The following is a 15,484-nucleotide window of genomic DNA, read 5'->3' on the forward strand; positions in this document are numbered from 1 at the left end:
TTTAGTAGATAGGGGCTTTCACCATGTTGGCCAGGCTGGTCTCAAACTCCTGACCTCGTGATCCACCTGCCTTGGCCTCCCAAAGTGCTGGGATTACAGGCATGAGCCACCATGCCTGGCCGGCAAAACTGCTCTCAATTTTAATCTTGTAAACATCGAAAAACTGGAAAGACTAATATAATCATTGAATTGCTGGTCTGGGCGGCCCTCGGTGCCCCTACAGATAACAAAATTATAAGTGAAGCATTTTTGCAAAAATATCATAACACAAAGATTATGCACTATGAATACTCAAATTGTGGCATTTGTGATTCACACATTTACTGTTTAGTTTTGTGAAACTTTCTCACATCAGAAACATCAGAGAGATGAAGATGGGCAAAATATTAAATGTAATATGCAAATACTGATTCACCAGGCAAAATGGTAGCGAGAAGCAATGCAAGATTATTCTAGCTGGTATATATTATACATGTAGTTGCTAAGTGGACTCGCTTTCCTAAATATTAAGTGGCTGCATATACCTGAGTAATGCCACAAGATCATTAGAAGACAGAAGAGGAAGGCAGGAGGGAGCTTGATGAGCTTCAAGTACAGCTTCATGGGCATGAGACTGGTGCAGTTACACAGGGCCCCATGCTTCATGTTCTGCGGTCGCCATCTTGAAATGCTTAATAATTTTTGAACAGGGAACCCACATTTTCATTTTGCACTAGGTGAGCCGCACAAATTATGTAGCTGGCTTTGCTGGGATTAAAACGTGGATCATAGGCTATTTGAGGAGGAAATTGAAGCATAGAGCCTGCTCAGGAGACTTACTGGTAAGCCAGGCAGTCCTGGGTCCCCTCTGTCTCCCTGCAAAAATAAGAATGCATTGCTTTAAGTCCACACAATGTTCCTAAAACAGAGATTATGTAAAAATAGAAATATACACAAAATTATCTGGACTCATCTAACTGCAGTTTGTTCAATTTTTTTGGTGTTGACTAAAATTGAGGAAGGGATATGCAGAGGTGATTTTCTTTCTCCTTAAGCTCTGAATTCTCCTTCTACCCAACAGAGAAAGGTCGCTGAAGTAATGACATGGAATCGAAATGAGATTTTTTCTTTGTTTAAATTGTTCTAAATTCTCAATCCAGTGGTCCCGTTTCCTCACAGTTTACCTGTTGCTGGTCTGTTTCCACACCTTGCTATGCTTTATAAACATCTTGACCCCCTTGACTACCCTAGAGTGGACAGAAAAGAAACTCAGGTGGAAATTGCCTCACACCAGCCTCTGTCTACCTCTATCGCCTTGTGACTCTGTGCTGAGACTCAACCTACTTTAAAAGATCAAAGGCTATATATCTCTTGAATGAAGGCTCTTTTTTTAAAATGTAAAATATATGTAAGTTAAAATTTGACATTTCAACCTTTTTTTTTTTTTTTTTGAGATGGAGTCTCGCTCTTGTCACCCAGGCTGGAGTGCAGTGGCACCATCTCCGTTCACTGCAACCTCCACCTCCTGGATTCAAGCAATTCTCCTGCCTCAGCCTCCCAAATAGCTGGGATTACAGGCATGCGCCACCATGCCCAGCTAATTTTTTTGTATTTTTAGTAGACGGGGTTTCACCATGTTGGCCAGGCTGGTCTCGAACTCCTGACCTCAGGTAATCCACCCGCCTCGGCCTTCCAAAGTGCTGGGATTACAGGCGTGAGCCACCACACCTGGCCCATTTCAACCATTTTTAAGTGTACAGGTAGTTCACTTAATGCCACTTAAGTGGCATTAAGTACATTCACATTGTTATTCACCCATGACCACCATCCATCTCCAAAACTCTTATGTCTCCTCCAGTGGAAACTCTGTTCTCATTAAACACTAACTCCCCATCCCTCTTCCTCGCAGCCACTGGCAAACACCCTTCTATTTTCCATCTGTATGAATTTGACTATTTTTCTATATAAGTGAAATCATATGATATTTGACAGGTTTATTTCACTTAGCATAATATTATATCTTCAAGGTTCATCCATGTTGTTGTATGTGTCAGAATATCTTTCCTTTTTAAAGCTTTTACAGTCTTCCTTTGGATGAATATACCACATTTTGTTTATCCATTCATCTGTTGATGGACACGATTACTTCCACCTTTTGGCTACTGTGAATAAAGCTGCTATGAACATGCATGTACAAATATCCATTCAAGTCCTTGCTTTCAGTTCTTTGGGGTATATATCCCAAAGTGGAATTGCTGGGTCATATAGTAATTCTATGTTTAATTTACTGAGGAATTACCATATTATTTTCCACAGTGGTTGCACCATTGTCCATTCCCACCAGTAATGCATAAGGCTCCAACTCTCCATGTAGTCGCCAGCAATTGCTAGATTTGTTTTTTTTATCATAGCCATTAGAATGGGTATAAAGTGGATATAGACTCTTAAGAGCATCGTCTCTCAAGGGTTATTGATCTACAGATCATTTTTATTAGGGATCTTCTGTTTCCCCTTAAGATAAGGAATTCTCTATATTCATCCCCCTTCTATATTTGTATGTCACATGTCCTCTATTACCACAATTACAAAAAAATGCTCACTATAACTAATATGGGACATTACCATTTACAATGTACTGCAATATAAATTATTATAACAGTGTTAACAACACTAAGAAAGGGGCAGGGTAAATATTATTTTAATCTTCTTTCACAAATAACGAACATGAGGCTGAGGAGGTTAAGGGAGTTGCTTAAAGTCACAGTGGAGAGTAAGCCTCAGTTCTCTCCTTCCAATACACCATACTGGTTCCTAGAATGACCCTGCTGTTGACGTTTAGTTTATTAATATATCATTTAAGCTATAAACAAATCCATCGTTCTTGCTGTTTAAGAAGGACAAATAGGCACAGAGGCTACACACATAAACGGTGAGCTTACTAAAGGGATCACTGCTCAGGTGTGCCCATTCTGCGTGGCACAGAACCTAGGGTCTCATAGAAGCAATCTAGGACTAGTTCTATCTAATTGCTGCAGAATATTCTTCCTTAAGAGAAATGACCACACGTCTTGAAAATGGGCTGTATTTTCCTGTTAATGCATCATTTCCACTGATCCCCATCACTCATCCATGGCTTCTCATCTGAGAGATGAGGTGGTCACTCAAGAGTTTATTTCTGAACATTTGGACATCACTCCCTGCTGAAAACACAACACCATTAAATGTATCAAGCAAAGTGCTATAAGGTTTACATCATTTTCAAGTTCAATAATGGTGACTTTTACTGTACTGGATGGCAAGTACTAATATTACAATGTTTTAATTACAAATAAATCAGTGGTCCTCCACTGGGGTGATTTCCCCCCAGGGGACATTTGGTAATGTCTGGATATATGCTTTGGGGAGTTCAGAGGTGGGGGATGCTATTGGTGTCTAATGAGTAGAGGCCAGAGGCCAGGGATGCTGCTCAACATCCTATAACGCACAAGTCAGCCCCACACCAAATGAATATGTGGCCCACAATATCAGGAGTTGAGAAACCTTGAAATAAATACATCCCTTGCAGTTCTGACTAGTTCAGAAGTAATGGAATTTTACAGTGCTGGAATTTTACTGGCGACTAAAGCCACTGCCTTCACACAAAAGCATGATGCCATCCCTGAGGGTCAGGGTAATGATAAAAACTGGTGTATTCAGGGACATTTTGAAGAAAAATCCTGTCTGAGTATTTCCTGCATGGGCTTACCTATTTGGAAGAAAAAATTTTTTAACCCATCATGATCATAATACTTACCTGAATACCTTTAACGGCACCTAAAATGAACACTGAATTTCCTTTTTCTCCCTTTTCCCCAGGATGGCCCTGAAAATAAAATATGTATGTACTTAACAGGAAAATAGCGTATTACCATTTCAGTATTTTCTTTTCTATATAAAATATAACTCATCAGTTAAAATTACCATTATTGACATGATTAACAAGCAGACATTTCTGTATCCTCTTCCATATTATTATCACCCTAAGGTTCTCACATATATTTACTCCATATTCAGTTAAGATCTGTTAAGGAATCTTCTAAGACAGAATATCTACTCATATATAGCTATTTAGCAGAAAATTTTCATATTTCCTCACAGTATAAAACACATGCATTGTTCCTACAAATAACTAATTTTGCAATTGTTAATTTATGCCCTAGAAACAGTAAAACGTATATATATATATAGAGAGATTTTATCCATTTCAGTACTTGTATTCAAAATAGGCCTAAGAATTATTTTTAAAAACATAACATGTTCCTTTCAGAAGGTTTTTGTATATAGTTGCTAGTTTGCTTAGGATATTTCTTTAAAGTGAATGAAATAACCTCAGTGTATTCTTCCCCTCCCCAAGGTTTTCCTACTTAATATCTTAATATCCTACTTTAATTCTTTTTTTTTTTTTTTTTTTTTTTTTTGAGACAGAGTCTCGCTCTGTCTCCCAGGCTGGAGTGCAGTGGCGCGATCTCTGCTCACTGCAAACTCTGCCCCCTGGGTTCCTGCCATTCTCCTGCCTCAGCCTCCCAAGTAGCTGGGACTACAGGCACCCACCACCATGCCTGGCTAATTTTTTTGGTATTTTTTAGCAGAGACGGGGTTTCACCGTGTTAGCCAGGATGGTCTCAGTCTCCTGACCTCGTGATCCACCCGCCTCGGCCTCCCAAAGTGCTGGGATTACAGGCGTGAGCCACCGTGCCCGGCCCCTACTTCAATTCTTAATATTATCTTCTCTTGGTTACCACATAAAAATCCTACCATCTTTATATATCAAGCTCATATGAAAGATATATACATTTCAAAGTTAATCTCTGTTAGAGGAGTGCTTGACTTGGCTTCTGATGGGAGATATTTAACAGCATAAGGTTAAATTGCATCAACAATTTACTTGAGAAATCAGATTTGGTAGTATCTGCAGTTTTGGCTTTGCACAGTTCCAGTCTGAATGAATTTCAGTTTCATAGTTAAGTTAAACAACACCAGTTCTCCAACAACATGGTTCAAATTTCAGTCACCATTGTGTATTAACTGAGTACTTGCATAACGTACAAACTTCATTGCTATCCTCTCAGCCCACAAATCGCTATATAAATAACAGATGCGAATTGTGATTACTGCATGATCACGTGATGTTACCAAAACATGTTGCAAAGAAAGTCAGTGACTGAGAGGACGACTACTGCCAAGGAAGAAGGCTTTAATTGGGTGCTGCAGCTGAGGAGATGGGAGATCAGTCTCAAATCCATCTCCTGGACTGACTAAAATTAGGGGTTCACATAGCAGGGAAGAAATGTAACAATGTGTTGGAAAACAGGACCTAGGTAAGGAAACAAAATCAGGGGTCTGCCATCTCATTGTCTGGATGCCATGATCTGGTGAGTTTCAGTTCTTTGATACTTCTTGAGAGGCCTGGGGGTCCTCTCCTGAGGAAGGAACTCAGATAAAACACGTAGGTTTCAAACTTTAAGATCAGAAGGATCCATTTCTATGTTGATCCAAAGATCTCTGGGACTAATGGGTCAGTTTCAATGATTTCTGTCAAAGTCTGTCTGTGATTGGCCCCTGCACAGGTATTATTCAGAGCACACACACAGACACAGACAGCAAAGTTTGTAGCTGGCTTGCCTCCTTATCTCCCAGCAATAAACCCGAATAACATTTTACAAAAATGGATAGTTGGAAGAGGAAATCGGCCAATAATGATGAAAATGAAGCAAAGAAATGAAAATGGTAATGCTGGAAATGAAATTCAAATAAAACATAAGTGGAGTTATAGAAGCAATAGCTGATCATGGGAATAATGAGATTGTTGTCATTTGAGAGACTATTTGCAGCCAGAGGAACTTAGTGAAGAGAAACCAGGAAAGTGGTTGTGATGAAAAGGATGACAGCATCCTAGGTAAAGTGACACAGATGAAAACTTCACATTAAAGGAACCCTGAGAGATATTTCACAACACTGGAAACAGATCCGAACTTAGAAAGGAGTATCATACTTCCTCAAAATATAAAAGACATATTCCTTTAGTATCACAAGTTACATGATGAGAAAAAGGCAAGTACTGTTGAAACTACTCTTGATAAGTTTTTACAAAGAATTAAAACACTTTGGTTCTCAATGTTTCAAATTACAGTATATTAAAGAAATATTTAGTTTTTTCATTTCCTTATATAACTGGCAAAGTCTCTAATGTTTTAACAAAACCTTTTAAAAGTCATGGGACAATATTAATTTTCTCATCAGTTGATAAGGTTTCTTTGCGTGGTTTTTAGCTTGCCTGGTCATTCTTACTTTACTGTGCAAAGTGAGGGGTGTCTGTATAGTAAATGAGTCAAGGGGAAGTTGGTTGCTTTGCAAAGAGACCATTATGGCAAACTTCAGGATTGTGGCTGGTACTGCATGCTATGTTAAAGTTAAAACTGAGAACCCTTGCTCTCTTGAATGCTCATGAATCTGTAGAATGAGGTTTGGCCTGATTTGAGGAGCTTAATAAATGTGCATTCACCAGACTGCACTTGAGTTTTCAAATGGCTGAGTTTGAAAGTAAAGGATGGTTGAAAAACTTAACAATGAAAGGTGGTGGATGTTCTTATTTGATACCAGAAGAAAAATGTGAGTATGGAAAATTCTTTTTGAGTTTAGTGTTCAGATCAGTTCCTCTAGAATCTGGAGCAAAAGGAAGACTCGTGAGTGACAGCAGAATGAATGATTATGGTGGTCATGCTAAGAAAACTTTCTAGAAAGAAACTTGTGAAATGATATTTAATTAAGGAAGGGAGAAATGCTAAAAAAAAAAAATCACAGAAAAACAATTTGGAAAGGTTAAATAATCTCTGATCTTTATTTAAGTGAGAAAAAGAAAAAGAGAGAAAGAAAGGGAATATGGGGGGTAGCTCTTGCTCTAGTTATGTTTAAATGAAAGTCCAAAATTCTGAAGAAAAAAAAAGCTAAGAGCCGTAAGTTTTCCCCCAAGTGCTGGATACTATCAACTGTTGCTGGACATCCATTCCAAATCTTTTCTGATATGTTTTTTTGCATTACAGGGGCTAGAAAGATAAAAACTACATTGCCCAGACTCCTTTATAGCTGGATGTGAATTAGGTTCCACCTAGGAGATGTGGAAGGCAGAAGTTTGGAAGAGATTCTCTTCCTGGTCTGTTGTTGCTGCCAAGCAGGAAAGCAGAAACTTGAGTGTTGTTTGCTAGTGTCTAGACGTGGGGTGACAGGCAGTGGTTACAGTGCAGTTACAGCTTCCTGACTCTGGATCTCAGCTAGCTGTGAACCTTTGAAATCAGTGGTCTCGTGTGGTCCTAAGTTTTACTCTTCCAACTGTTATAATAAGTGCCAGAATCCCTGTATCAGATCCCTTTCTGTTCAAAATACCTAGTGGGGTTTGTTTCTGCAATTAACCCTGAATGATAAACAATTTACATTTTGCTACCTGGTCTCTCTGCTCTTTTTTCCCTACTATCTATTCTCTTCACAGCAGCCAGAGACATCTTAATGAAACATCAATCAGATCATGTTGCTTCCTTCCTTAAAACCATCCAGTGCCTTTACCTAACATGGATAAGAAAATCTAGCCTCCTTCCATCATCCACAAAGTCCTGCATGTTCTAAGTCCTGCCTATCTCTCTGTCCTTATGCCCCAGCCACTCCCATTTGTTGACAATGCTCCAGGCACACTTGTATTAACTCTGTTTCTTGAATACATCAAGCCTGTTCCACCATAGGGCCTGTTCACTTAAGATTCCTGTTAAGATGAACTGTGGGTATCTTACTAGGGGGCCTCCTGGGCCAAGAGCTCCTCTTCCTCCTGGAAACCCTGGGTCACCTCTTGAGCCATTGTGGCCACTCATACCAGGTTTGCCTCTGGGTCCAGGAGGCCCTGGGTGCCCCTGCAGAAAACAAAATTATAAGTGAAGCATTTTTGCGAAAATATCATTACATAAAGGTTATGCAATATGAATACTCAAATTATGGCAATTGTGATTCACACATTTACTGTGTCGTTTTGTGAAACTTTCTCTTTACCCCAAAAGGCTATGTAGCATGTAAAAATAAAACCTAAATTTTTTTTAAGATAACAAATTTAAACTAATTTAGTTTGCAGTACTCTGCGAAATTGAGGAGGGGACCTTCCTTAAAATCCTTAGAAATACTATAATGAATTATAAAGCCCCCACATACCTCTTTTGTTTTCCATTCCATTTTCATATGAGAAATGAGAGTATTAAGCTCACTACAAATATTAGGACTCATCAGCAAATAAAAACATTCCTTATGACTATGCATTAATTTCAAGAACATTGTACTTGACATAACAAGTATACCTAGCTCATATTTTGGAATTTTTTCTCTAACCTGTTGGAAAACGTTGCTTTCCAAGTAAAGTGTTTTGCTCTGGGAGTTATTGTACAAAATTTAAATGTAAACACCCTTTCATGCACTAAAATGAGAAAATATAAAAAGAGTTTGCTATGTATAATATATACCATGCACCATAACATATATATATCTTGCACCATATTTTATACATGTTATACAATATATAATTAACAGATATTACGATATATAAACTATGTGTAAGATATAAGATACTATATAAAATATATGTAAGATAGCTATATATCGTATATACTATAGATTTTATATATGTAAAATATAAGATACATATTGTATAGTATACATACTATACATATCTTATATATACAATATATTTGGTGCAAAAGTAATTGCGGGGGATTGAAAGTAACAGCAAAAACCACAATTACTTTTGCACCAACCTAATGTATTCTATATCTTGTATATCTAATATATATCTTTTATATATGTAGATATATATTATGGTGAAAGATATATATATATTACGGTGCTTGTGGCATATATAGCAAATTTTTGCTATATATATCTTGTGGTTTCTATAAATATATATTTTATGTATATATACATGTGGTTTTAAGGATTCTGATGAGTACTTCTGCCTTTTTGAAAAAGTGGAGAAAATTTAGGGATACTTACAGGTATGCCATCTAAACCTGGAAATCCAGGAACACCAGTTGAACCCTAAAATCCCAGAAAATTAAACAAAGAGATAAAAATTACTAAATTAATAAGCTGATTTACTTGAAAATAGTAACAATTAATTACTCATCTTTAAACATGCTGAGCAGTCATTGTCACCTATTTTTTACATTGATGAGTCTAAAAGCCAACATTTAAGAACCAATTCTTGCACTTTTCTTTTGTACTTGGGAAAACAGCCTAGCAGTACTGATTTAAGTAAATCATTCAACATGCTGTGAACAGAAATCTAACACTCCGAATCTCGATCCTAGAGTAACAATCCCTTAACTGTGAACACAGGCAATTGATAGGATTATTTTTGCACATCTGCACCACCCAAAGTTGGGGTAGAATCTCAAGTGTTCATCAACAGGGAATAAACTATAGTTTTATTCATACTATGGCATATTATACAATGTTTTTTCAGGAATAAATTCAATCTACATAGCCTGATAAGGAATGGTCTCTAAGACATATTGTTGAGTGAAAAGAGAAAACTCAGTGTGATGCATATAATTAATGTCATGTAGGTTTTTTAAAAAGCCATGAAACAATATAACTTCTCACTGGGTACACACATGTATTTAAAGGTCCAGAAGAGCATGCTCCTCTGGAAAGGGGCCAAGAATGAGGATGAATTATTGCAGAGGAGTTCAGGGACTTCATTTATTATAAGGTTCAAGTATATACTACTCGTGGTTATAAAACTCCAGTGCTGGCCAGGCACAGTGGCCAACGCCTGTAATTACAGCACTTTGGGAGGCCGAGGCAGGCAGATCACTTGAGGTCAGGAGTTCGAGACCAGCCTGGCCAATATGGTGAAACCCCATCTCTACTAAAAAATACAAAAATTAGCTGGACATGGTGGCATGTGCCTGTAATCCCAGCTACTTGGGAGGCTGAGGTGGGAGGCTCGCTTGAACCTGGGAGGCGAAGGCTGCAGTGAGCTGAGATCCCACCACTGCATTCTAGCCTGAGTGACAGAGTAAGACTGTCTAAAAAAAACAAAAACAAAAAATCGTGCAGTAGTGCTGGTGAGTGGTTCATGTGAATCTCCACATAAGATGTGGCTTACCTTATCTCCTTTGTCCCCTGCTGCTCCAGGAGGGCCGCGGTCCCCTCTCATTCCTTTCTCTCCTGAAAGCCCAATGGGTCCTGGGGCTCCCAGGGGTCCAATTGGACCCTGTGGCCCTGGTGGTCCTGGTGGACCCTAAGAAGGAAAATTAAAAAGAAATGGGGGGTGCAATTCTTAATTACCGTCTTCTAACACAAACATATAGTCATTCAGGCCTACAGAAGACTTGGAAATTAGATTTGCACAACTCTAATAATAGAAACAAATGGCTGGAGATGGTGGCTCACACCTGTAATCCCAGCACTTTGGGAGGCCGAGACACGAGGTTCACTCGAGCTCAGGAATTCAAGACCAGCATGGGCAACAAAGTGAGACCCCCCATCTCTACAGAAAATACAAAAATTAGCTGGGCATGGTGGCGTGGGCCTGTAGTCCCAGCTATTCGGGAGGCTGAGGTGGAGAATCACTTGAGCCTGGGAAGCAGAGGTTGCAGTGAGCTGATCGCACCACTGCACTACAGCCTGGGTGACACAGACAGACCCTATCTCAAAAAAAAAAAAAGAAAAGAAAGACAAGAAAAGAGAAAAGGAAAAGGAAATGAAAGGAAAAACAAGACAAGAAAAGAAAATGATTGACTTAATTAAGACATAAGAAATAGTGGCATTGCCCTTTTCAATCTGAATTAAGCTATATGATAAATTTCAATTACTGCACATGTGTATATGTATGTATGTGTGCAGTATGTATGTATGTGTGTGCACAGAAACACATATATCAAGTGATTATAGTTATCTTACTATTCTCATTCCGTCAATCAAATTTAGAGATCTTGGGCTTTTTAATGAAGCAAGAAACTAAAAAATCAAAGTTTTATTTACCTTTATATTTGTGACATAAATAGAGTAAGGGAAACTGCCAGATCTTTTATTTACTTCAAATAACTAATGATTTGCCTGCCCTTTCGAAGGACAACATTTCTTTTTTGGCTGCTTTTATCTAATTTCTTAGTCATATTTTGGAATTAATCTCCAAGTCACATTAAATTTATGTAATCCAGCTTTCCATGAATGAAAAGGCCACCTCTTGTTTTAAGTGAAGAAGCTTTATGGGGCTCCTACCTCAGAACCCATGGCTCAGGGCCCTGCGCCATCTCCCTTCTGGGGTTTGGGCCTGGCCAAGGCCAGCAGCACCATCTAAAGTGATATCCCGACCAGGTGCAGTGGCTCACACCTGTAATCCCAGCACTCTGGGAGGCCAAGGCGGGCAGATCACCTGAGGTCAAGAGTTCGACTTGCAATATTTCATACCTCTCAAAATTTTTGCAAAGATTTAAGAAAAATTATTTTATAACTTCTTGCTTCACAAAACAGCATGGATGACTGCATTAAATAAGCAAGTAAGTCTTGATGTATGGACAGAAAAGCTTGGCAGGGTTTAGGAGATATCTGCTCAGATCAGATGTCTTAGGTCTCCAGGGCTAATACAGGGTTGCCCCTTGGGAATGCAGGGCCCTGAGCAAAATATTTCTCGCAGAGTCGCATCTATATAAAAACTGGAGTCACCCGAAATCAGCATGCCAGCCCTACTCTGGCAACCCAATGTTGTGCAATCCCATCAAGGAAATACTTCATGGGCAAGTGGAAGTGTTTTGCTAGGCAGCCACCCTCCAAAACCAGGGCTCAACCAAAGTGCCCCAGACAATCCCATAGCATGAAGGCCAGAGCTCCTCATGTGGTCAACCCCACATTGGGTAGAAGGTCAGAGAGCACCTTGACGAGAAGAAACAGTAACTAAGACCCACCTGGTCCTGATCCACACTTGGGGTGTCACTTTGTTTATTTTTATTTATTATATATTTTTTTTGAGACAGGGTCTCACTCTGTTTCCCAGGCTGGAGTGCAGTGGTGTGATCACGGCTCACTGCAGCCTCCACCTCCCGGGTTCAAGTGATCCTCCCACCTCAGCCTCCCGAGTAGCTGGGATTACAGTTGCATGCCACCACACCCGGCTAATTTTTGTATTTTTAGTAGAGACCGGGTTTCAGTATGTTGGCCAGGCTGGTCTCAAACTCCTGACCTCAGGTGATCCGCTTGCCTTCAGCTTCCCAAAGTGCTGGAATTACAGGTGTAAGCCACCGTGCCCAGGTGGGATGTCACTTTAGATAGTGCTGCTGGCCTTGGCCAGGCCCAGACACCAGGAGGGAGATGGGGCAGGAGCCCCGTAAGAATAGTGCAAGAACATTCACCACAGTGTTATATGCAATAGCAAGAGAAACCGGAAATCCACAGGAAAGGCACCAACCTGAGACTCAGTGAATAAATTAGGGTGCCTTCAAACAGCAAAAGCCCTCACAGCCTGACTTCATCAGGGTGCTCCAGGAGCAACACAGAGGACGAGAAGTCAATGAGACCAACTTCTCCATTTGAGAAGTGAAGGAGGTGCAGGTCAGGAACAGAGCGCGACCCACGGAACTGAAGGCAGCCAAGAAAGGGGCAGTTTCAGGTCAGTTATACTGTGGGCACCTGGGACTTAACCCTGAGGGGAGCCCACATCTCAGTGTTATCCCGCCCTAGGGGAAGGGAGTGGGGGTATTTATCTCCTTGGCTGAGGGCCCTGGTGATGGGTATGGAGTGCCTGCCAACTGTGCCTCCGGGGCTTTGAAAAAAGCCCTGACAGACACAGATGCCAGCAGCTGAAGTCCCCCAGAGCCTGAGCACAGAAACAACAGGTCTGAGGAAGACGTGTGGGACCCCAAAAGCACGTGCAAGCTGCCAGCAAAGTCCATCTGTTCAGGCTGACATAGAACATCCTCCCCAAGCTCATGAGGGAGAAACAGAGTGACTGAGCACCCAGGCTATGCGTCAGCCTCCGGGGTTTGAAGCCCAGGACCACACTGACTTGCTGTGTGACCTTGAGTATGTTTCTTAACCTCTCTGTTCCTTGGCATCTTTATCTGTCAATGGCTTCTGAGCATAAAAAGAATAATGCATGTAATGGTGTTTAGCATAGTGCCTGGCATAACAAATGCTAACTATTGTTATTATATGTTATTATTATAAATGGATAATTGTTAAAGGAGAAAAGCCACAGAATAGTATGTCATATAATCCCACCAGTAGAGAAACAAAAGAACAGACACTTTCCCTAAATAGATGTTTATAAATGAACATTTCTAGGACATAAAAGAAACTGCATGTCTCATAAGTGAAAACACAAGCCAGGGCAATTTTACATTCTATGAGGTTGGTGCAAAAGTAATTGTGGTTTTTTGCCTTTTAAAAGCAATGGCAAAGACTGCAATTACTTCTTCACCAACCTCATACTTTGTGTACATCTTACCATCAGCAGAAGTGATTTTATAATAAAGATTAATTACCACTTCTTGTTCACCATTAAGTCATTAACTCGACACACATGATTGACAACCTTTAACATCTGCCTAAATTTTACAAATCAAAACTATATTTTATATGCATTTGCCCTTTTCTTCATGCTCATTCATCATTGTTAAATAGCTACTATTTATTGAGTATCCATATAAATGCTAAAAGCTTAGAATTTTAAAGGAAACTTAAATACATAAATATGTATTATGAAAAAGACAACAATAAAATACAAAGTGTAATTACGTGAGCACAAACCATTTGGGGCATTGTGAGGGTTTATCAACTTACAATAGGTGACTGCACAAATTCTAAACTACGATCTAAAAGTAAAAACAAACAATGACTTCAGAGCACCTTTCTGTCTAACCTGTGTTAGAAATCAGATTAATTAACATAATTTAAAAGCTCCCATGTTTTCTACATATAACATTCAGGAAATAAATGCTTTTTCATTACGTTTTGGAATTATCTTTTCATCTTGCATGCAATTTATACATAAACTTCCCCAAATTATCTTTTATGAATGCAGTACTTTACAGTAATGTATTATTTAGATACATACCAAAATGCACGCTTGAATATAAAAGGGTAACTGAAAAAGAGACAGCCAGTTAACTGACTATAAATCTCTTTAATGTGTTTCATTTTAGGCATGCAATACCGAATCCAGTGAGCTAATGGGAAGTTTGCAGAGGGAAAAAAAAAGGAGTGGAAATACTTAACACAACAGTAAGAATAATAAAACTCCATTTAGTATAGAAATGTGTGCTGATTTGAGAAAATGCCATATAAAATACTTTATTTTTTTTTGTTTTTTTTTCTTGAGATGGAGTCTCGCTCTTTCTCCCAGGCTGGAGTGCGTTGTGTGATCTCACCTCACTGCAACCTCTGCCTCCCAGATTCAAGCGATTCTACTGCCTCAGCCTCCCCCATAGCTGGGACCACAGGCGCGCGCCATCACACCCGTCTAAATTTTGTATTTTTAGTAGAGACTGGGTTTCACTGTGTTGGCCAGGCTGATCTCGAACTCCTGACCTCAAGTGATCCTCCTGCTTTGGCCTCCCAAAGTGCTGGGATTACAGGCGTGAGCCACTGCACCCTGCCCATATAAAATACTTCGGGAGGAAAAAAAAAAAGTAAAGCAGGGAATGGTTATTTGCATTATTGAAGGATGCTAACTCCTGTCTCTCACCATCTCCTCCCTCCTCCCAGCCTGCCACCCTGACCTCCCTGCACCAGATTTCTAGACAAGCTCTGTTCTTTCACAGCGTTTGCGCAGGCTGTCCTGTCCCGGGAGCGCCCCCTCTCTGCCTCTGGCTGATTGATCTCTCAAGGCTGCAGTGGAAAGATTCCCCTGATCTCCTGCCCCTGTTCTGGAGAAGGAGATGCCTCTCCAAGGTGCCTCTGCAGTAACACTCTCACCCGTGACTATCATACCCTCTTCACTTGTCTGTCCCTCCCAAGCCCACAGCCACCCAACCTCTGCTCCTGGAGGGGAAGGCCGAGTCTAAGTGCCCAAGGTCATGATGGTAAGAAAGGCAGAGAACAACAAACTCTTCATAAAATAATAAGGTAGCCCACTTCTACCCCAAGGCAAGACAAGCGGCCCTCCATATCCCTAGCTTCCGTTCTGAGGACTCAACCGATCCAGATGGAAAATATTTGAAAATCAATAAACAGAAAAGAACAATACAACAAAAATTAAAAAATTTAAAATACAGTATAACAACTGTATACTGTATATAGCATTTACATAGAATTCTAAATAACCTAGAAATGATTTGTAGTATTTGGGAGGATGTGCATAGGTTATATGCAGATACTATGCAATTTCGTATCAGGGACGTGAGTATCCATGGATTTTGGTATCCAGAGGGGAACTGGAACCAATTCCTCATGGATGCAAAGGGATAAGTGTAAATGCTGTCTTATGTCTCTGAAT

General features: G+C 39.9%; 1 protein-coding gene across 4 annotated transcripts in view; it reads right to left on the reverse strand.

Annotated features, from left to right (window-relative positions):
- The window catches only part of COL4A4 (collagen type IV alpha 4 chain), a 157,373-nt gene that overhangs the window by 103,639 nt on the left and 38,250 nt on the right, over positions 1-15,484 (reverse strand). For all 4 annotated transcript variants that reach the window (XM_516128.7, XM_054679440.2, XM_009444464.5 and 1 more), the window contains exons 5-9: positions 10,157-10,291; positions 9,037-9,081; positions 7,797-7,913; positions 3,773-3,841; positions 820-855 (exon numbers count right to left, since the gene is read on the reverse strand). In XM_516128.7, coding sequence (XP_516128.5) covers positions 820-855; positions 3,773-3,841; positions 7,797-7,913; positions 9,037-9,081; positions 10,157-10,291 — 402 coding nt within the window. The remainder of the gene's footprint in view (positions 1-819; positions 856-3,772; positions 3,842-7,796; positions 7,914-9,036; positions 9,082-10,156; positions 10,292-15,484) is intronic.

The sequence above is a fragment of the Pan troglodytes genome, chromosome 13 (genome assembly GCF_028858775.2).
Source record: "Pan troglodytes isolate AG18354 chromosome 13, NHGRI_mPanTro3-v2.0_pri, whole genome shotgun sequence".
Lineage (NCBI taxonomy): Eukaryota > Metazoa > Chordata > Mammalia > Primates > Hominidae > Pan > Pan troglodytes.